This window comes from Anguilla anguilla, chromosome 8 (assembly GCF_013347855.1).
Source record: "Anguilla anguilla isolate fAngAng1 chromosome 8, fAngAng1.pri, whole genome shotgun sequence".
NCBI lineage: Eukaryota > Metazoa > Chordata > Actinopteri > Anguilliformes > Anguillidae > Anguilla > Anguilla anguilla.
In genome coordinates, this window is record NC_049208.1 from 25156375 (window position 1) to 25177896 (window position 21522).

Here is a 21522-nt window from a genome sequence, read left to right on the forward strand (position 1 = left end):
TGTGAGGATTATTACCGCTAGTCATATGACCTGCGATAGAGTCACACCTTCTTGTGTTTTGATTGGACGACATCGTCTGACAAGACTTATATTTGGAGACAATACCGTGATTCTTAAATTGTGGCGACTGGGGTGTTTGTAAATAGTACTTAGGGTCAGGCACATTATTGGCGGTAGTGTCCTTCATTGCCTGAATTTTAAGTAGCTTGATACTATATGTATACATGTGTAACGAGTCCGCCTTGTTCAGGATGTGGATCTCAAACATTTTAGCAGTGTTCTTTGTAGGCGCAGCAGGTGAGTGTCTGTGGGACGTTGTTTAGTTAACTAGCAAGCAATCTGATTTTGTGAACAATTGTAGCTAAGGTAGTTTGGTAGCCAGCTAACCTTGGTCATCGCAGTAACATGTTTGTGAAAGGCTGGTTTTATTACAAAGTTTTGAAGGATAATGTTTGGCTAAATCATGCTTATTCCTAGCATGACTAAAAAGAACAAATTCGACCACGCTGAATGAATTTGGCTTATTAAACTGTGTGATTTGATGTGAATAAAATGCACAGTTAGCTGTGAGTTATTTTGCTCGCTGTTGAACCAAAAGAGCTAGTTGGCCTGTATGCTAGATTGCGACACTTCGACTCTTGTTTGGCTGGGCTCCTGTTTTATAGCCAAGCGAAAACTGATCGGCATACTAACTATAAGAAGAAATTGAGCATACGCAGCTGGGCTGCGGAAATGCTTTTTCAGTGCTTTAGTTGCCAGCTTCATCTCACAACTTGTTGTCTGGCCGTCACGTGTGCCATTTTTGGTTTGCAGTTTTTTTCTAATGTCAGCACTTAAAAATGAGTCGCGTGTCTGATGTCGGAAGATTTCACAAGGCCTGCCTTTTTTTTCTGCAGTGTCGGAAAGCACACCATTAACCACTACACCGGACTTTGGGAAGGCCTACCACGTTAAAGGTGTGTGTCCTATCACCAGTTCCCCAGTTCATGAGGGAACGACTGCTTCACATATCGCAGCATCTGTATACAGAGTCCTGTACACTATGTTCAGTTTTACATTCTCCTTGATCTCCTTTGCTGCTAGTATTGCACTCGGTCTGAATGCTGCGTACCTAGTGGATATCCAGGTGTTTCTGCACAGTACCAGGTCATAGATGTTGGTTCTAGTGTTTTATCATGGAATTACCTGAACTACATTTAGCTCGCTACACGCTCAGAAGTTCTGCTTCATTGCGGTTAGGCATAGATCTCTATGAAAATTCTACAGTTAGCAGGGAAGTCTTGTGACAGACTGACCACAGTCCTTCCCCAGACCCATAACACAAGCAACATTTCAAGAAGGGAACGGCTGTAATATGTACTGTTTTAGTTGTGGAATGTGGGCTGTGTGCTGCCAGGTGTGTGTAGATGTGGGGTGATTATTGGGGGGTAAAGTTCCAGGTGCAGTATTTTGTGAAGCCCTTCAGATGGAGCAGGTGGGCTGCAGAGTTCAGCTGTATTTAATGCGGAATTGCTGTTGCATGGTGTTTGTTTAGCCTTTGCACAGGTGTAACAGGTGTGCGTGTCTCGCTCAGGTGTGATCTCGCTGCCCTATGCTGAAATCAAGGAGCCCTTTGAGGCCTGGTATGACCTGCAGGGGGCAACAAGCCGCATTGACTACTACCATGGTGAGGTCCCCCTCGTGGAGTGCACTGTCCTGCTTTTGACACATGGGGCCACACAGAGAAGGGGAGTTTGGTCCTTAAATTTGTTAAAGGGTGGCCATCCCTTTCGCTCTGAATAAAACCATCCCTCTCCCAGGCCAGGTGTCCACGTTCCAGAAGGGTGCGGAGAAGCCCTGGGGCTCCAGCTATAAGATCTCACCAGAGACCACCGAGACGGAGTTTAACGTCATGAAGTGCTTTCAATTAAACGGCACGGAAGGGGACGCGGTTCACCCCCAGGGGGTACTTCCTGCTCTTGAGGGGTTCAAGGTACTATGGCAAATTATTTATTTTTATTTTTTTTCAAATTTGAGCTGCTGCTGTCTGACTGCTCTTAACTGAAGAATATGGTTGCCCTGCTGTTAAAAATGCTTGTGGGCCATCTAAATGGCTGGAGGAAAAGGGTGGCACACCTGGTACAGTGATGGCCTCTTCGAGACTGCCTAAATTACATTCATTTTTGTATATATTAGTCCAAGCATTTCAATGCAGCCAATATGGCTGAAGGTACTTTAAGGAGAATGGATTTTATTGGATCATGGTGAAAAGCAGTGTAAATGTGCCTAACGCATCATCACTTGGCTCTAGTGTTTGTGTCTGTGTAGCAGTTGGATGCGAAACTTTTCTGTTGACTCCCCAGTTTTTGCGGATGGAGTACTTTGGTGGCATGCTGTGTGAGGTGTGGCAGAACGTGACAATGGTGGGGCACAAGAAGAACACCTACACCCTGTGGGTGACGCGCCCCGAGGGCAAGAACGAGCCGGCCACGCCCTGGCACTATGAGATGATGGGCTACAACACCCTGCTGGGCTCCCACTACGACAAGTACCTGGTGGACTACAAAGAATTCAGCTCCCACGTGGACCCCAAGGCCTTCTCTCTGCCTGATGGTGAGAGGGGACCTAGCGTGGAACTAGCGCTAGCACCCATGACATCACGCTCACACTAGTGCCTGTGACATCACGCTCATGCTAGTGCCTGTGACATCACGCTCATGCTAGTGTGCCTTTCTCGCTGCTCTTTCCTTCTGTCGTCTAGGTTTGAAGTGTGGACCGTTCCCTGGGCCCGGAGTGGAGCATCAGATCCTGGCCAATCCGATGCAAGACCTGGTCCACACCACCTCCAAGGGCCATGCCCGTCGGCTGTTTGGACACTTCAAAGAAACGTTCCAGCGTCGCTATGGTGACGAGAAGGAGCACGAGGATCGAGAGCGTTCCTTTGTTCACAACTTGCGGTGAGTGGAGAGGTGGAGGTGGGAATCTGATGGAGGTGTTGAGCGAGTGTTAGGAGTGATGGTAATGGAGGACATTTTGGGGTTTTGATGACTTTTTTTTTTTGTCTGTTTATTTGGCCATAACACCCTAAATGTTTGGGATAAGCTTGTTCTGTCTCTAGCCCTCATCGTAATGTTTCTCTCGCCTGCAGCTTTGTCCATTCCATGAACCGGGCTGGCCTCTCTTATAGTTTGGGTCTGAATCACCTGTCTGATCGCTCCCCAGAGGAACTGGCTTTGCTCAGAGGCAGCAGGCGTGGAAAGACCCCCAACAGGGGGCGCCCTTTTCCCCAGGAGCTTTATGAATCTGTGCAGGTCCCTGACTCCCTGGACTGGAGGCTCTATGGTAACAGAATATTGGGTTGATTTCTATGGCCGCATAACTGGGGACTCATGGAAACAGAGTATTAAGTTAATGCTTTTATGGCAAAGTGACAGAACTGTAGAGCATACTATTGGCACACTGCTGTGGATAAATGTGGAGGTCACAGTCTGTTCTAAGGTATGGGCTCGGGTCCCTGAGCGATGCTAAACTAGGAATTCTACAGGAAGTATTCAGCTATGTAAATGGATTAGTTGGGGTGCAAAGCTGTTTCCTCTGGCCTGGACAAGAGCACTGCTATCTAGCCATTCAGCTGCTATTGGGGGATTATTTAATTCTCCTGAATGCATTCTAGCCCGCCCCCTCCTTTTTCCATTCACAGGAGCAGTTACCCCAGTAAAGGACCAGGCCATCTGTGGCTCTTGTTGGAGCTTTGCAACCACTGGGGCAATAGAGGGCGCTCTCTTCATGAAGGTGATACTGTGGAGCTGGTGGCACGCACACACATGCATACATGTTCACCCTAGGTGCTAGGGATCTGAACAGTTTGCTGTTTGTCAGCTGCGAGCATGCTTGTCAAATTATTAAATTACATAATCAAATTGAGTTATTTTTAAAAATCTCAAACCGTTCAAAATAAAAGCTCACAATTTTGCCTAGGCTATTGTTCTAAATGGGCAATAGAGGGGGCGATTGGGGCTTCTTGTCATTCACTTTGCTTACCGTTAATGAGAAAGCTGGCCAGCCTGCAAAGGAGTTCCGTATGTAATGATTTTGAAAAGCTCAATGAAAACATTGTTCAGTGCAAAATGTGCTGCCAAATTTGCATACCACACAACATCTATGATGCTAACCCACCTGAGAACCAAACATGAGGCCTAGAGATCACAGCAAACAAGCATCCAACTCTGTAGTTAGGCCTTGTCAGTGTGAGGGCTGTCCAGCTGAAACCCTGAACAGATTTGTCAAAATGGTAATAAAAGACATTCCACCTACAAACATGGTAAAGGTCGAAGGGTTTCGGGACATAATGGTATTTGTTGAGCCCGAATATACCTTACTCCTGTGCAACGTACTGTTCCATCGCTGCTCAACTGGAATGCGGTGAAGGAGCCAACTCTCTCCATACAATAGCAAGTCGGAATTTATAGCTGAGGGTAAAAACTGAGGGTAGGTAGGACTCTTACCTGACAAAACCTAGGTGTGAGTTTTGATTGCCCTGGAATGGTGCATTTGCATATTTCATAAACTGATTGATAAGCTAGGAGGCCCAGCGTATGTCCACAAGACTTAATCTTGCGCCGAGGCTGTGAACCTGGGATTCTCAAATCTGGCCCTCCGGGCCACTACTGCTGCTGGTATTCATTGCTCCCCTCTAACCATGGGCTGATTTTAAAACCTGACTAACCAGAGTATAATCTCTCCAATTATTGGACTTTGGACTCAGGCAGAAGAGAGAACCAGCAGTACTCCTGGCCTCGAGGGTCAGTTTTGAGTTTGCATGGTTTAAAGGTGAGCTTTTGAGCTGTGTTGAGAGTTGCTGACACTACAGGACAAAAGCTCACATTGGGGTCTCTGCTTGCAGAGAGCAGTTTGCGCTGATGTCCTGACTGCATACCCGTTGGCGCGCCCTTATGTGCAATTGGCTCAGGCAGCTGCTGGTTCAGTTCCACTGTGTAATCATGGTAACCGTAGTAACCTCGTCCATTGCATACTGGTCTCTTTGTCTTTAAGGCCTGTGTCTAATGCCTTGCTCTCTCCACCAGACTGGCTCCCTGGTGGTTCTCTCCCAGCAGATGCTAATGGACTGCACCTGGGGCTTTGGAAATAATGCCTGTGATGGAGGGGAGGAGTGGAGAGCGTACGAATGGATCATCAAGCACGGCGGCATCGCCACTATGGAGAGCTATGGCGCATACATGGGCATGGTGTGTGTTTGTGTGACTGTAGGGATGTTGGGTATACCTGTTATGCCTTGAGTTTGTTGAACCATGGTCTGTCACTTGACTGGGTCCCTTTAGAGTGCTGTCCAATTATCTGGTGTGATGGGGACTTTATTCCCCCATCATGAGTTAGCACAGGTAATGTGACCTTTGATGTAGGAAATGCTTGTCCTAAGTTACAGCTGTAAAATCTTGAGACTGGACGAGTACTGTTCTAGGTCCCGCCTTGTTGTGCTCTGTGGGTTCTGATTCCATAGAACCAGGAGGACCCGTCGTGATCCCTCCTGCCTGACCATTCGCCTCTGTTCTTGCAGAACGGTTTCTGCCACCACAACCAGTCGGAGATGACCGCACGCATGCGGAGCTACACCAACGTGACTTCTGGCGATGCGAATGCCCTGAAGGTGGCGCTGTTCAAGCAGGGTCCTGTGGCGGTCAGCATTGATGCTGGGCATCGCTCTTTCGTCTTCTACAACAACGGCGTGTACTTTGAGCCCGCTTGCAGTGAGTCCCGCCCAAAAACGTTACTGAGCTGAGCGACACAACGTTGCGCTCACACACACCTTTTAGAATCACACACACACACCTTTTACAGTCACACACACCCCCCACAATGTGTGTCCATATCCTTTCAGAATGACCAAGTCCAATTTATTTTATTCATTTCCCAAATCTTGAAGTCTTTGATTTTTGCAGTGCTTCATCCAGTGACGGCCCTGTTCTCTGGTTCCCTAGGCAACAAGACTGAGGACCTTGACCATGCAGTGCTGGCAGTGGGGTACGGTGCCCTGAATGGGAAGCCTTACTGGCTGGTGAAGAACTCCTGGTCTACTTACTGGGGAAATGATGGCTATGTGCTAATGTCCATGAAGGACAACAACTGTGGCGTGGCCACCGACGCCACTTATGTCACACTGGCCTGAGCTGAGCGCCCTCTGCTGCTTGCTGGGACAACTGCAGGAAAGCTTTCTGTTGTGTGGGTTTCTGTTTTATTTGGGGAGCGGTGGGTGTCGGTACAACCCAAAAAGTCATTTGTTATTGATGGTGTGGAGTTTTGCCGGGGGGGTGGGGCTATAGGGAGCATTCTGCCTGGGGTTGTTTGCTGGCCACTCTCCACACAGTGCCTCACATGACCACTTGCTAAAGCACTTTTAAATTCAGCACTGGCCTGTGTTTGAATAAAGATGGTACTTTTCTAGTAAAATTCTTCTCACAAGGTTTTCTTCATTTGCTTCACTGACTTTTCAACATTAATCTAGCTAACTTTTATGTAAAAGGTGACGCGCTGCCTAGGTTGGTACATTCCATTTTAAATATGTTGTACTTTTGACTCCGACTTTTCTGTTTGCATGCCATGTTTACCTGTGCTCAATATCAACACTGGCTCTTATTTCTGCTGGGGTATTTCATGGAAGTCCATCTGGTCCCAAAAAATTTCAGCTATCAGTGATATGAAGTTCCATTTTGATTTTAAAGAACCTAAATATAGTCAGTTCAGTAAAGGAGTGCAAGGAAATCCAGTCAATAATTTTTTAAAAATGTATTTAATTGACAATAATATCAAAATACATCAGATTAGGCTGCAATTATGAAAACATTTTGGTGATGCAAATGAGTGACTAACCCTTATCCCTTCCTTCGCTCCTGCACAGAAGCCTAAATGTGCATGAACTTTCACACTTACCCTGACCCGTGTTCTATACATGACCCTAAACTTGCCCAAACCTGGAAATTATCTCAAATATGGTATGTTTCTACACAAATGGATGAAAAACAACATACACATTTTCAATTCCACAAGAAAAATAGCAGGAAAGCTGTTTTCAGTCATTCTTTTAGAAAAAAAAAATATATATGCCTTAAAACAAATGAAAATACATAAAGCTATTGTGGAAAAAAAATTGAGCATCCAAATCAAAGACTAATGCTTACGCTTACAATTCCCCTTGCTTCTGGTTGTACAACTAAACTTTCCTCAACCCTAATACTTAACTTTTTCCTAACCCTAAGCACAATTCTAACCGTATGTTAGAATATAGGCCTGGAACCCACAATCTGTTTTCTGATCTTACATCCCTAATTTCTTACATTCTGTTTTACAGCTACAATCACTTTCCCACAGTAGCACATTTTCTATGTATGAGACAGTGCTATGTAGTGCTGCGTAGTGCTATGCTAAAATAATATTCTTATTACAAAGCAGAGGTAGATAAACACCTCTATTCCACTTGCAGAATGTATACTGCTTCCTGCATATGTATAGGATGGCTCTCTGATGTGTACTGTATCAAAATACAAGGTTGCACACACAAACCATACTATCAACTTACATCTATCAACTTCATTTCAACCCTGCCACTCTTAATTTCCTCTTTATTTCTGTCTTCTCCACTTTTATACCCACAATCCTTTTCTGTTTAAATCCCATAATACTATACCCAAAACCTCAAATTCTAATTTATTAATTCAATGTGCTTTATTGGAATGCTTGCCATAAAGCTGTATGGCCATAGCAACTGATTGAGAATACAAACAATGAAGAATCACAATATGCATTAAACTCATTAAACTCATGAAACCCATTACACCAGTGTACAAAATTACTGCAACTACTTTAATAATAATCAGCTTGCCCAGCAGAGAAATGCATTAATGTTCCCTCTCCATCCTGCCTGGCCATGTGTGTGCACTTGTGTGTGTGTGTGAGCGGGACTCTGGGTGTGTGTGTGCGTGTGTGTGTGTGAGTGGGACTCTGACTCTGTGGAGCTGCCCATGTGACAATAAGCTGTGCACTTCACATTCGCGCTCCCATTCAGCCGCAGTCTTTCTGTTCCAGAGTGTTGAAGTGTTGAGTGTCAGCGGCTGATGGCGCAGAGCTTATAGGGTACGGGTGAAGAGGTCAGCCCTGGACATGGCGAAATGTCCAAATCCTTAGGCAAGACACCTGGAGGGGGTTTGAATGTGAATCTCTGTAGGAAGCTGGTGAAGAAGAGGAAAAGCTCCATCTTGGCCAGGGTCTCCCCAACGCATATTCTCCGCCCTGTGGGGAGAGAAACAGTGAGAAGGGAATTGCAGCGTGAGGTTATTCGTTTGAAATGCACGTCTCCGTGGCAAAGGAGCACTGACCGGCCGAGAAGGGCATGAAAGCATCGTTCTTAACAAAGCGGCCCTCTGCGTCCAGGAAGTGTCCGGGGTTGAACTGGTGTGGAGTCTGCCACTGCGTCTTATCATACAGCACGGAGGTGAGTAATGGAATGACCGGGGTGCCCTGGATAGGAAAAGATTTGGAATGTTAGCTTGTACTGCCATGGCAACACAGCACTGACTTCCTCCTCCTCCTCTGTGGCCCATGGAGAGTAGTCACATGATTCCAGGATCAAAGTCATGTCCACTCCTCCTGCCGTTTTAACTCTCCAATGTCCCTGGTATGCAATTGCTCAGTGTGCTTTCAGATAATTAAGTTGGCTCGTCTGTATGGAGTCAACTAAATATAATATGTTTTGATTTAAATGTAAATGAAGAAAAAAGCCTAGTAATGCAGGTTGAAATCCTACATTCATCATCTATACCCACTTATCCTGAGCAGAGTTGTGGGGGGTGCTGGAGCCTATCCCAGTGTGCATTGGGCGAGAGGCAGGATTACACCCTGGACAGGCCGCCAATCTATCGCAGGGCACACACACCATTCACTCACACACTCATACCTGTGGGCAATTTAGAGTCTCCAATTAGCCTACCTGCATGTCTTTGTACTGTGGGAGGAAACCAGAGTAACCAGAGGAAACCCACACGGACACGTAGAGAACATGCAAACTCCAGACAGAAAGGCCCCAAGCCGAGATTTGAACCCACAACCTTCTTGCTGTGAGGACGACAGCCACTGTATACACAACTTTCTTTCCTTCTGTTTTATCCTTCCTTGCTGTCTTTCCCTGCGTCCTTTCCTAATATGGAAGGCCAAATGGGTAAAAAAATAGGTGAAATTGACGTCTGGAATCATGCATTAACAACACGTCAATTTCACATATTTTTGACCCATTTAGTTTTCCATACTAGAAAAGAAGGCAAGAAAAGGAAGCAAGGAAGGATAAAATAAGCGATTGGAATGAGCCCTAGGTGTCAAAGAATGTAAGGGTGAGCATAATACAGTATATGCTCTGGTGCTTTTGTTAAAATCCTTGCAAGGTAGCCATTGCTTCTTTATATGGATCTATTGTTGTTCTTATTGCTTTTTTCATGTGTGCCATCTAATAGCATAAAAATGCCAGATGCTGCACATCTACCAACCCTTTAATGATTTACCCTGTTAAGTTAGTCCACTTTGCCACAATATCACTATCAAATACATTTGATAACATTGAACAAAAGCTTATGTATCTGGCCTGGTTTCAGCTATGCACTCGAGTAATGCAAACATAATAGAAAACCACTACAGCATCAGACTTTGTTCAGTTTTATCCAATAAAACAAGCTTCAAATAGCTAAGCCATTTCTGGAAGGCAGAGGCAACCACACTTGGTGAAAACGTAGAGGCCATTTTGAATGATTTTCCCCTGGGTGCAGTGCAGAGCACAGTTCTGAGCTGACCTTTGGGATGTGGTAGCCCCTGAAGGTGGTGTCCGTTCTCGTCTCGTGGAGCAGGTTATTTGGAACTATATTCCCGAAGCGCTGGGTCTCGTGCACCACCGCGTCTGTGTATGGCATGCGCTTGCGGTCATCGATCCGCGGGGGGCGCTCTCTGCCGATCACGTTCTCTATCTCAGCCTGTACCTTCTCTGTTAGGGAGAAGGAGAGAAGGAGAGAAGGGGGGGGGGGGGGTCACGAACCATTAAAGGATCATATCACGGCAACCTCTGCAGTATTATTTTATTTAGTTTTGAGTCATGTCTGAATTTGTTTTTCTAGGTGAGCGTGCTCACCAAGGTGTGAACATTGTGTTGTGTTTCATCTGTAGGTTAACACAGGCTAAAAGTGTAGTTTATGGTGTTTTATACTGTGCTATATAGCAGAGGGTCGCAAAGTTTTTTGTGACCAACCTGCAGCGTTTGAGAGTTTCTCGTGACCCACCCGTAACACAAATCAATTTTACCCATATAATATTAAAATGCTATCATTACAACTTTGACTAGAATAAATACAGGTATGTATCACTATTACAGTAAACACAGGATCAAATTGAAGTACAAAGGGTAAAATAAACTTTGCATTTTTCACTCATCCACTTCAACCTTCAAATGTAAACATGTTGACTACTTTTGATTGCAGAGTGACAAAAAGGTTGGGAATTTTGTCATGCTGTGCTGTTTATACATCTTTTATACATCTTTTTATTAGGACCTAATTACCAGCTTGTTTACTGCCTCAGATCATAACCTGCTCAGCCCATTTGATTATTTGCTGTGGTAGATGCCTCATTACATTTCTGTTGCCATCCATTCTACTCTTACTTTACATCGGGCAAGACAGAGGAGGATGGCCTCCCCCTCTGTAGCTGGGTTCCTTCTGAGAGTTCACCTTTTGGGGAGTGTTTTTCTCCCCACTGGAGAGTTGTTAACTCAATAGCTTATTTTGGGGGGTTCAGGCCTAGTGTCTGCCTAATTTTACTTCTGTCTCTCTGCAAAGCTTCTCTATCACAGTTCTCTGTAAAAAGATCAATCCCAAATAAATTGAGTTGGACCCGAAGCACAAATCGAGATCTGTTGCCAGCAATCCACATCACCATTGGTAAGTTGAACTGGCTGAAAGCATCTGCTTAAAGCGTAAAATTTTAAACGTGTGCCCTGCTATTGTAGAAATCCACAAGGTTCTCAAGGATAAACCCTGGGACCTAGCCCAAAGTTGCAGTGGTGAGTCTGGTATGGACACACCACTGGGCCATCACAGCAATTGTAAACAGTTTTTTTTTTTTTTTTTTTAAGCTGGCGTCATACTGGGCGGGCAGTTTGTGGTCAGGACGCACCCTGAATATGGGGGTACTTCATCATGAACAGGAGACCCCAGCGGAGGGTGGTGGATGTGGTCTCTGTTCCTGCACCAAACAGGTTTGATACAGTCAGCACCATGTTCTCCTCCTCAAAAAAAGTGTGGGGGTTCTTGTGCTCCTGTAAGGACAGGGAAGACAAGACCGCAGCTCTCAGCCCTTCAGATGCTTCACATTTCATTAACATTCCCAGCAAAGAAGCTGCTTGAGAGGCAACTGGCAAAAAGGACACCTTAGACCAGGGACCCTCAAATCTGGCCCACGATGCCAGTAGTTTTCCATTCTACCAGAATTAACTGATTGATTAGTGTCACTGATTGGCCGAAGGTTTAACTCCCACCAGGTTGAAATCAGCCCAGATTAGAGGGTAAGAATAAAAACCAGCAATACTGCTGGCCATATTTGAGTAACCCTGCCTTACAGATTTGTTCATGTCAGACTAATGATAATCATGAGAATTTTAGGTTCAAACTTATATTAAGGGTATGAAACTGTGGTAACAGTTTGAAATAACCTGCCCTGCAGTGACTGATTCCCTGTTGCTCTTACAGTGGCTAGTCTTTGAGTAAATCGGCTATTTTCCAATGCCCGCACAGAGTATATTTCCTTTTCCAGCTCCTTTTGCTCTCTTGATGAACACAGTACTTTCTCTTGCCTTTTTCTTTTGGTCATTGGAACCGTTTGGTGGTCTCAAACTCAGTGCCATGGATGGCCGTGTGTATGCTGGTTTTTATTCCAGCCTCAGATCTTATTATATAATTACATAATTAGTTCAATTATTTGCTGAATTAGGGATGTAAGTTTGCACATAATGGTGACCCGATGTCTATGGTGACCCGCATTGTCTAAATAAAAATTTGCTTATATTCTGTGCTTCAATGCAGTTAAATGCATATGACTGAATGAGTGATTGGACTCTATTAAGAAAGCATTAATTGGTTGGAATGAAAACCTGCATACACATGGTCCTCCATGGCAATGAGTTTGAGACCACAAAGATGCTTTGTTCTGAATTTGTTATGTGCACGATATGTTAAATCTACTGTGCTGAACTGTCTCTCAGGCTTCAATCAGACCTCATTTTGCTTGACGATGAAGCGGTCGATGAAGCTCCTCACGTCGTTGCTGTCGTGTTCTTCTTTGCGCTGCTTGTAAACTTTTCTAAAGTAAGAGCTGCTCTCTATTCTGTTCTTCGCAATCTTTCTGATATCACCTATCCGGAATATTGGTACAGGGAATGCATTATATATCTGTAAGTAGAGAGACATGGACACAGAGACTGTATTCAGCAAGGTATGATCAGTCAGATCAGTAAGAGCAAATGATTCAAGTTGTAACTACAATGAATAATGGACCCGGGCCCATATTTATGAAGCATCTTTGAGTAGGAGTGCTGTTCTCTGATCAGGTTTCCCCAACCATTTTCTAAGCACATCCACCATAAGCTAAATGGCAGAACTGATCTGAGATCAGTACTCCTTCTGTGATCATTTAGGTGCTGGCAAACATTTCCAAGCTTATGTAAAGTGATGATGAGAACACCCTCTTTCGTTTCAGACACCAAGATCATTTTCCAGCTAGCACGTAATGCAGTATTTCTAAAATGTGGCAAAAACAATCATACAATTTGGTAAAAATGATAGCATGCTATATAGTAAATTCAAATCTTTTAACGTCACAGCTTGACACTGGCATTTATTCTCTGAAGCGTTCCTGCCCTGGTGGTGTGACAATCCTGGTGAAGGTAGATTATATAAGTTGCTCTGGATAAGAGTGTATGCTAAATGCCTGTAATGTAATGTGATTTAATGGTCACAGGTTCTTTTTCAGTTTTGGATACTTGGGTTTGTTTTTTTGTCGGTGCAGTAGGCCAGGGGTGAGGGATCTGACATTAAACACATACCTGTGACATAGGGCTGACTTGCAGTCGGACGTTCTCACTGACCATCTGCTGCAGACGAAGGAACTGCGGGTCGTCATACTGAAAACGATTACCGAACACCAGCACGCAGATAATGTTGGAAACGGCAGAGTTCATGGGTGTAGTGACGTTGAAAGGCTTGCCTTTTTAGGAGAAGAAGAGAACGTAACATAGATTACCCAAGAGGTTCATAACATTTGTATTATCGGTTGCTGAAACCTACTGCTCATTCAATGACAATGTTTAGATCGATTTCATATTTGTAATGATCTGGTATGTTAGCGTAGTGACATCTACGGACATCAACCTAAGTGACGTTTCTGCTTTTCCAACCTGGATGTGACTGTAAATCGCAGGTATATGTTTAAGGACTTTATTTCATACTGACTCCAAGTCAACCAGCCAATACCATAATGTATTTCAGCTAGATCTTTCAAGATTTAGATAAACTACAACATTTAAATAATTGCCGTTTTACAAAGAATAAATACATAAATTGGCACATACTCCTGGTATCAAATTTGTTTTGAAACAAGGACACAAAAATTAAGTGAGATCGCCTTTGGATTGGATTTCTTATGGATTGGTATTTTTTATATTAGGGTATAAAAAGTACAGGCAAGAGGACATCCCAGAGAAACGCATTTCTTTCCAACGTGGTCCTCAGTGGAAGCCGAACAAGAGTACAACAATACACAGAACACAATATTAACAGCCTAAGAGGGCATATTCAATTTCCTCCAGAGACAGACTCACTACTAAAATTGTTTTTGAATGATGTCACCTTAATAGTCAAGGGAAGGCCATTCCATACAGTCACAGGGTTCCCATGTAACCGAATGAACTCCGTTTGACTTTCAAAGCCTATTTTGTGACAGAACTAGTGCAAGTAGCCGCTGAGCTTAGGCCCTGTGGGTGAACCATCATGCTCAACCACAATTCAGCTGATGTTTTACCAGAGAATTTGAGTTATTGAATTCACTTGTCCTGTCCATGCTGACAAAAAGCTGATTGTGCTTTGCAACTAGAGATACAATTATGACCTTATTTTATTAACCCTGCTTTTTTGGTCTTTTTGGCTTCTAACGGTCAAAGGTCAAGTGTAAAATAAATAAATAAAGCCTCACTGATGGTCAAGAAAAACAAATATGCCATTGTGTCAGCATGAAAACCCAGAAGATATGCTTATTGTTATTTGTCATTAACACCTGGGAATACTATAGTTTAATATATTTTTGTAGAATAGTATTTCAAATTATTGTGCCGTAGCTTACCAAATGAAACATTTATTTCTATTTCTGTTTCTATTTTTATTTATATACCGAATATAACAATTATTTAGCTACATTAGCTTTTTTGTAAGTTCTCTTGCACCTGAACATAAACCAGGCATTACTTTTCCTGCAAGGTTTGCCCTGGTGTAAATACTTTTATTCTGGTTCGAGGAGGGTTTACCCTGGTGTAAAGACTTTTATTCTGGTTCGAGAAGGGTTCACCCTGGTGTAAAGACTTTTATTCTGGTTCGGGGAGGGTTTACCCTCGTGTAAAGACTTTTATTCTGGTTCGGGGAGGGTTTACCCTCGTGTAAAGACTTTTATTCTGGTTCGGGGAGGGTTTACCCTGGTGTTGTGTAAACACTTCCAGCAGCAGCTGTGCCTCGTCTATGATGCGGTCCTCGATAGTGCTGCGGCCCATTCCAAAGTCCCGTAGAGTGGACAGTGTGAAGCGGCGCATGGTCTTCCATGACTCACCCACGCCAAATAAGATGCCTGCCAATGCAAACAGTATAAGGAGGAGATCTGTGTGTGCTGTATCCCAGTGTCAGTGAATCTCACTCAGTGGCATGCTATCAATAGCTGTTTCTATTAGTATGAATTTATGTGATATTAAAATGTCAATTGTCACTTTTGCAAAACATGCCTTACAGAAGTAAGAATTTAAAAAATTGAAATAGGATTTTAACAAAATGCTTTAACCTTAGCTGGCAGTCTGGGAAAATACGCATGCGCATGAAGGCACGTTGAAATCAAAAAGAAATATAGGGGTGGGGGTGGATGGTGGGGAAACGTACCTGTACAACTTTGTTCAATAAAATAAATCAACCATTTTCATGTGAAAAACATTATGTATACATAGTGTGCACTTGCTCAGCATTGCCCTTCTAAGGTGTGTAGTCATTTGGAATCAAAGTGTACATTTGCGCAGTCTCACCCTTCCCCTTGAAATTGTGGATATTCACTGCATTCAAGCCCCTCTCCCCAAAGTCATCTGCCTGGGTCACCAGGGCCTCCTTCACAGCTTCATATCCAGTCAGAACAACGTACTTCTTCATACCCATGTGGAAGGTGAACACTGGCCCGTACTGCTCTGCTAGCTGGAAGTGTGGAGAGGGAGAGAAAAGAAGGAAGGGTAGAAGTTGGTGGAGAACAATAATGGATGAGCGAGATTGAGGTTGGGAAGGAGTGAATGAGAAAGTGGGGGAACAAGGAGATTGCAGTTGAGAGAGAGAGTGAGAATTTCCATTATAATCAAGCAGGCAGCAGCAGCAGGAAGAAGAGGGGAGGGGACACTCATCACTGCACACTGGTCAGAGAGGGTTCCATCCTCTCATTTTAGCCTCTGTCCTTCAGTGTGGTCAAAACCATTCTCTAAATTTCAGTTAAGTAACTCATGCAAACAACAGATGCCTTTGTAGTTGTGATGTGAGTGATTTGGCATTTACTGAGCTTAAATAAAAGCACACATTAGAAATAAAACCAAATATTTTTGGGGTGGCAGGTATGGCAAGATAAAGGAACAGGACCAAGTTAGCGGAATGAATATAGAAAAATATTCTTAACACTGCTTTGGGAAGTTCCTTGTTTATTTTCTGTGAAACATACTGGTGAAAGATTGTTGATAGAACAATTATGCAAAGTTACAATCTGGCTGAATTTAGGGATTGGATGAAAGAAACATATGGCATGACTTTTACATAAAACATACACTACATTTCCAAATGCATGTGGCCACCCCTTCTAATTAGTGATTTTGCCTATTTTAGCCACACCCATTGCTAACAGGTGCATAAAATCAAGCAAACAGCCATGCAATCTCCATTTGAGAAACAGTCATAGAATGGGGCGCACTGAAGAGCTCAGTGACTTTTAACGTGACGCTGTCATAAGTCAATTCATCAGATTTCTGCCCAGCAAGTGCTGCCCCAGTCAACTGTAAGTGCTGCCATTGTTAAGTGGAAACATATAGAGTCAACAACAGCTCAGCCACAAATCGGCAAGCCACATAATGGGACCAGTGCGTGCTTAAGTGTGTAGCATGTAAAAATCATCTGTCCTCAGTTGCAACACTCACTACAGAGTTCCAGACAACCTCTGGAAACGTCAGCACAAGATCTGTTCGTAAAGAAGATCTTGAAATGGGTTTCTATGGCTAAGCAGCCGTACAAAAGCCTAAGATTGCCATGCACAATGCCAAGCATCAGCTGGAGTGGTGTGAAGCACACCGCCATTGTACTCTAGAGCAGTGGAAACTCATTCTCTGGATTGATGAATTACTCTTCACTATATGCCATTCTGATGGACAAATCTGGGTTTAGCTGAATGTATAATGTAGGAATCATGGTCTGGGGCTGTTTTTCATGGATTGGGCCAGGCCCCTTAGTTCCATCCACCCATCCATTATCTACACCCGCTTTTCCTGGGCAGGGTCGCGGGAGGTGCTAGAGCCTATTCCAGCATGTATTGGGCAAGAGGCAGGAATACTCCCTGGATTGCAGGGCGCACTCACCATTCACTCACCACTCCCTCACACACTCATACCTATGGGCAATTTAGAGTCTCCAATTTGCCTACCTGGATGTCTTTGGACTGTGGGAAGAAACCCACGTGGACATGGGGAGAACATGCAAACTTCACAAAAAAAGGCCAGGGAAATCAATGCTACAGCATATAATGACATTATAGAGAATTGTGCACTTCCACATTTCTGGCAACAGTTTGGGGATGGCTCTTTTCTGTTTCAGCATGACAATGCCCCCGTGCACAAAGCAAGGTCCATAAACAAATCTTTTGCTGAGTTTGATGGGGAAGAACTTGACTGACCTGCACAGAGCCCTGACCTGTACCCCATAAAAAACCTTTGGGATGAATTGGAATGCCGACTGCAAGCCAGGCCTTATGCCCAACATCAGTGCCCAACCTCACTAATGCTGTTGTGACTGAATGGAAGCAAATCCCTGCAGCCATGTTCTACTCAAATCTACTGGAAAGCCTTCCCTGAGGAGAGGTAGTTGTTACAGCAGCAACGCTATATAATGACCATGGTTTTCGAATCAGGAATTCAACAAGTACTGTTAAAAAGGCCATCCTGTTCCTTTAAGATGTGGGGATTGATTAGCTAATCACTGGCCGGAAGTGGGAGTGCCTCCTGAATCGCGCGAGAAGAAAATTAGAGGAAGAAAACGGGCTCTCCGGTACAGCATAGTCGGAACGCAAGTTCACAAGAACTTTTTTCTTAATCCTTATTGAGACCTGGATCCCGTCACCCCCAACTGTCTCTTCATGGGGCGGCGGGACGCGTCCCTACCTCAAGTTGTCTATGAGGGCCCTGAGATTTTGGGCCGACGAAGATGGCGACATAGCCAGATACTGGCTGACCACTTTTGGAAACACTTTATAACGCACTCTCGGGACTCCAGGCCCACCAGAAATGGAGGACTGATACAGCAACTGACCTGCAGGTGGGGGACATGGTAATGATTATCGACAACCAGCTGCCCCGTGCCCTCTGGCCTGTAGGGAAGGTCACTCAAGTCTTCCCCGGAGCCGACAACCGGGTGCAGTCTGCTGAGGTGTTAGTGAAGGACAGGACATACACGTGGCCTGTGGCGAGGCTCATCAGTCTGCCTGCCCTTCCAGAAGAGGATTGATCATTGCCCGCTCGTCGGGACCCCATGGCCTTTTCAGATGATCGAATTCACCTCATGAATTCGGGGGTGGCTGTTAAAAAGGCCGTCCTGTTCCTTTAAGATGTGGGGACTGATTAGCCAATCACTGGCCGGAAGTGGGAGTGCCTCCTGAATCGCGCGAGAAGAAAATTAGAGGAGGAAAACGGGCGCTCCGGGACAGCATAGTCGGAACGCAAGTTCACAAGAACTTTTTGCTTAACGATTTAATACCACAGTTCTCTGTTCTGTTTGCTGAAATAAGCCTAGCTAGGTGTTTTGTGCGTTCATGAAACCGTAGGTTGCCTTCCGGGTTTCCGGACCGTTGCATTTACTGTTTAGAACTGTAACTAAGCATTGTGCCGTTGTAATCGGTTTGAGCCTGTTCACCGTGTGCATTGACTAATGCTAGATGGCGTTAAGATTATTAATAATGCTTAGGATTTTATAGAGAAAATGGATCGCCTTTATTGTGAGGTATTTATGTTTATGGATGCATAATGGAAGCAAAATTAGTACTGTTTATCGCTAGTGCCATTAAGTAAGGTACGTTAATCTGGGGAGTTGACCTACGTTTGGTCACCTGCGCATGCGCATTTAGCGCCCTTGTGCCTTGCACACGGAGGTGCATACTGTAGTCTCGTGTACCGTATGCGAATATCGCTTCTTAGGCAGAGAGGGATCTGGGGAGTGTATTTTATAGGTTATCTTAGAGATTGTAGGTTAAGTAGATTAATAGTGAATATACATGTTATGTTTAGGTAGATATTATTGGCAACATGTATATTGGAAAGGGTCTATTATGTATAGCTAGTTCTATATTTTATATTTTGTTTATATTTGTTGAGACCACACACACACACAGATACAAAGCTATTGCACCTTGATCAATGTCAGTAAAACCCTTCATTGCAACTACGGCCTGGTCATTGGAACCCCACCCATAAGCAAAGCCAGAGTTCTGACCGACTCTCCACAGTGATTTGAACCATCCAATCACAAGCACAGTACACTATTTTTCAAGTACATATGGGTGTAATGCTCAGGTGTCCACATACTTTTGGAAATGTAGTGGATGTCCTTAAAGGTGAACCACCGAACCATCCTTTTTGCTGCCGACGAATGTTTGAGTGAGGAAGAACCAGTGCGAGGGTGTTCCAAATTGAAACCGCTCAGAATCCCTACCCTTGACCATTCCCCTCGTTCGGGAAGGGCACCCTCACATAACATCATACGATACGTTACTGGAGGGCTCACTCCACTGAAGGAAAGAAGTGAAGGGAGCATTTTAATTTGGATTGGAACGCAGCCCAGGCCACCAGGGCCAGAGTTGTGCACCCCTGGCTTAGGGTGTTATTTGCTAAGTGTTACTAATTAGCTAACTCGCATTTGTGATAAATAATCATTTAGCCTCTGGTAGCATTGCTCACTGAATTGAAATTCAAACAAACTGTTCAGACAAAGTTTTCTTTAGACAATGTCCAAACCTATCTGTTGTATCTGTTTGCTGGATTCGAGTTCTGTCTGTAAAATCTTAATGTATTCGTAGGTTACTTGTGTACCTGCACAACTGACCCATTCTGGACCAGTGTGCACCTGTTAAACATTATTACTTAGTGATATGTAGTATACCATCTACTTATTAACCTTCGTGTCTGATTTCTTTGGCTCAGATTAGTTAAGTCTCAAAGTTCCACCCAATAAAGGCAAACAACTTCCCTCCTGGTTCAGCTTCCCCAATGCTGATGCATCCCACAGAGATTTCCATTGCCCGAGAGGCACAGTCTTACCTCGCACATGGTTTTCTGAGGGAAGTTCATATTGAGAATGTTGAGGTTGCCAATGAGGGGCCAGGGTTTGGGTCCCGGGGGGAACTTGTAGCCGCTGGACTTAGTCGAAGATTTTAAAAGGAGGATGAAGAAGAGCACTGCGATGCAGACGAGGAAGAGGGAGATGGAGAAGGTGTCCGCCAGTAGGACCTTGATTATCGACATATCTGATTCTGTTTCTTTCACAGTCTCTCTTTAAATCAGGATCCCATGAAGCATATTAGCTGAGTTGGTTTACTTCAGTTCAGCTCCTTGAAACCACCTTTTATGCACGTTCTCTCCTCCCCCTCCTTTTCCTCATTGGTTGGGACTCAGAATGGGGTGGGGACTAACGTTTATTTTGGAATTAATGCTGTAAGGTAGAGGTGACAAGGGCTGGGTGGGAAGTGGTTGCAGAAGGTGAAGATGATGACTGCCAGAATTTAATAAACTAGAAGACATCGTATGATATACTGATCTTATTGCATGCACTCCGGCATATCAGCAACACTGACATTAAATTGAGTGGCAAAGATGTTGAGATCCAGTTCTTTTACCTTCACATCCTGAAATCTTTCACTAAATTTCTCTAACAAATGAGCACATTCCTTCGCATATTCCGGCAATTAAACATTTTACATTACATTACAGGCATTTGGCAGACGCTCTTATCCAGAGCGACGTTCAACAAAGTGTTGCTTGTAACCTTACAGCTCTCAGTTATAACGATTACATGTTTGAGCGATTGCGATTTAATTGTAGGCTATTTGACATTATCCGTAGACCAGGCTTTTTAGTGAGTCTCATTTGAGTAGAGTCCAGGAAGTTGCCTGCTTCCACCACGCAGCGTATGTGGTGCGCAAATGTTTTTCTCCCCTTTGTGGCTGTTGGTATTGCACTCATTGGCTGAAGTAGCCTATGTGAGCAGGCGTGTCAAACAAGGTTGCTGCTTACAATAAATACGCTATTTTTGTGAAATCACATATTTACACCTGTTATTTCTCTTTTTTGGCTGTGTACGATAATTTTATTTAGAATCCGATAATTTTAAGCCTCCGGTACGATAGTTTAATATTTCCCACCTGGCAATGCTGTTGGCGCCTAATTAGCTAATAACACCAGGTAGTCTCGCTGCGCTGGCAATAAAAGTATAGGCTATGTCATTTTAAAAAGGAACAACAAAAATGGATAAATTTGTCGTCAGAATACCAAAACCACCACCTGTTCAACCTGCTAACCTAACTACCAACGATGAACACCGCACGGAGGATCGATTTGCTAACGCAAGTATGCATTGACGTCACTTTCCCACCGGAACACGCCCCCTCAGTCGGGACTGAGTGGCAAAACATGCCGCGACATGGCTGTCTTTAGTATAGGAAACCGCAAAACCAGGAGTAAAACAAACGATTATCTGCTTAAATTAAAGGCAGCTGGACTCGACAGTGATTCTTACAACTTACCAAAGAACCAGTGGTCCGTGGACATTCAACAAGAAATCGGAGCTATCTTTTTACAGACTGCCGAAAGCTAGAGAAAAGAGAAGCAAATGCATCACTGCTATTCGCAGCAACAACTCGAATCCAAGCACTGAAACGTGGATTTGCGGTTGTTATTTTGTGTCAGTTATG

The 21522-nt window shown here is 44.1% G+C and overlaps 2 protein-coding genes across 2 annotated transcripts; one reads left to right on the forward strand and one right to left on the reverse strand.

Annotated features, from left to right (window-relative positions):
* Window positions 1-43: 43 nt before the first annotated feature.
* LOC118233247 (digestive cysteine proteinase 1-like) lies at window positions 44-6449 on the forward strand. The gene is made up of 11 exons (XM_035428739.1): window positions 44-297; window positions 897-956; window positions 1574-1666; window positions 1800-1972; window positions 2343-2592; window positions 2741-2936; window positions 3128-3321; window positions 3680-3771; window positions 5064-5225; window positions 5555-5744; window positions 5976-6449. Exons 1-11 carry the CDS (start codon window positions 225-227, stop codon window positions 6161-6163), a joined length of 1671 nt encoding a protein of 556 aa, XP_035284630.1. The 5' UTR covers window positions 44-224; the 3' UTR covers window positions 6164-6449.
* A 332-nt stretch (window positions 6450-6781) lies between these two features.
* On the reverse strand, window positions 6782-20156 carry LOC118233251 (cytochrome P450 2K1-like). The gene is made up of 9 exons (XM_035428744.1): window positions 19874-20156; window positions 15353-15515; window positions 14761-14910; window positions 13124-13284; window positions 12297-12470; window positions 11200-11341; window positions 9828-10015; window positions 8367-8508; window positions 6782-8280 (listed from the first exon to the last, which is right to left on the reverse strand). Exons 1-9 carry the CDS (start codon window positions 20075-20077, stop codon window positions 8096-8098), a joined length of 1509 nt encoding a protein of 502 aa, XP_035284635.1. The 5' UTR covers window positions 20078-20156; the 3' UTR covers window positions 6782-8095.
* Window positions 20157-21522: the final 1366 nt, after the last annotated feature.

Bases quoted from the DNA above. Each gene is read 5' to 3' on its own strand.
- LOC118233247 (XM_035428739.1), top strand. From the start codon at position 225: ATGTGTAACGAGTCCGCCTTGTTCAGGATGTGGATCTCAAACATTTTA. The intron at 1,667-1,799 runs GTGAGGTCCCCC...TCCCTCTCCCAG, and splicing joins CCGCATTGACTACTACCATG to GCCAGGTGTCCACGTTCCAG. The intron at 3,772-5,063 runs GTGATACTGTGG...TCTCTCCACCAG, and splicing joins AGGGCGCTCTCTTCATGAAG to ACTGGCTCCCTGGTGGTTCT.
- LOC118233251 (XM_035428744.1), bottom strand. From the start codon at position 20,077: ATGTCGATAATCAAGGTCCTACTGGCGGACACCTTCTCCATCTCCCTC. The intron at 14,911-15,352 runs GTGAGACTGCGC...TTGCATTGGCAG, and splicing joins CCACAATTTCAAGGGGAAGG to GCATCTTATTTGGCGTGGGT. The intron at 13,285-14,760 runs GTAAACCCTCCC...TCTCCTAAAAAG, and splicing joins AGTGTTTACACAACACCAGG to GCAAGCCTTTCAACGTCACT.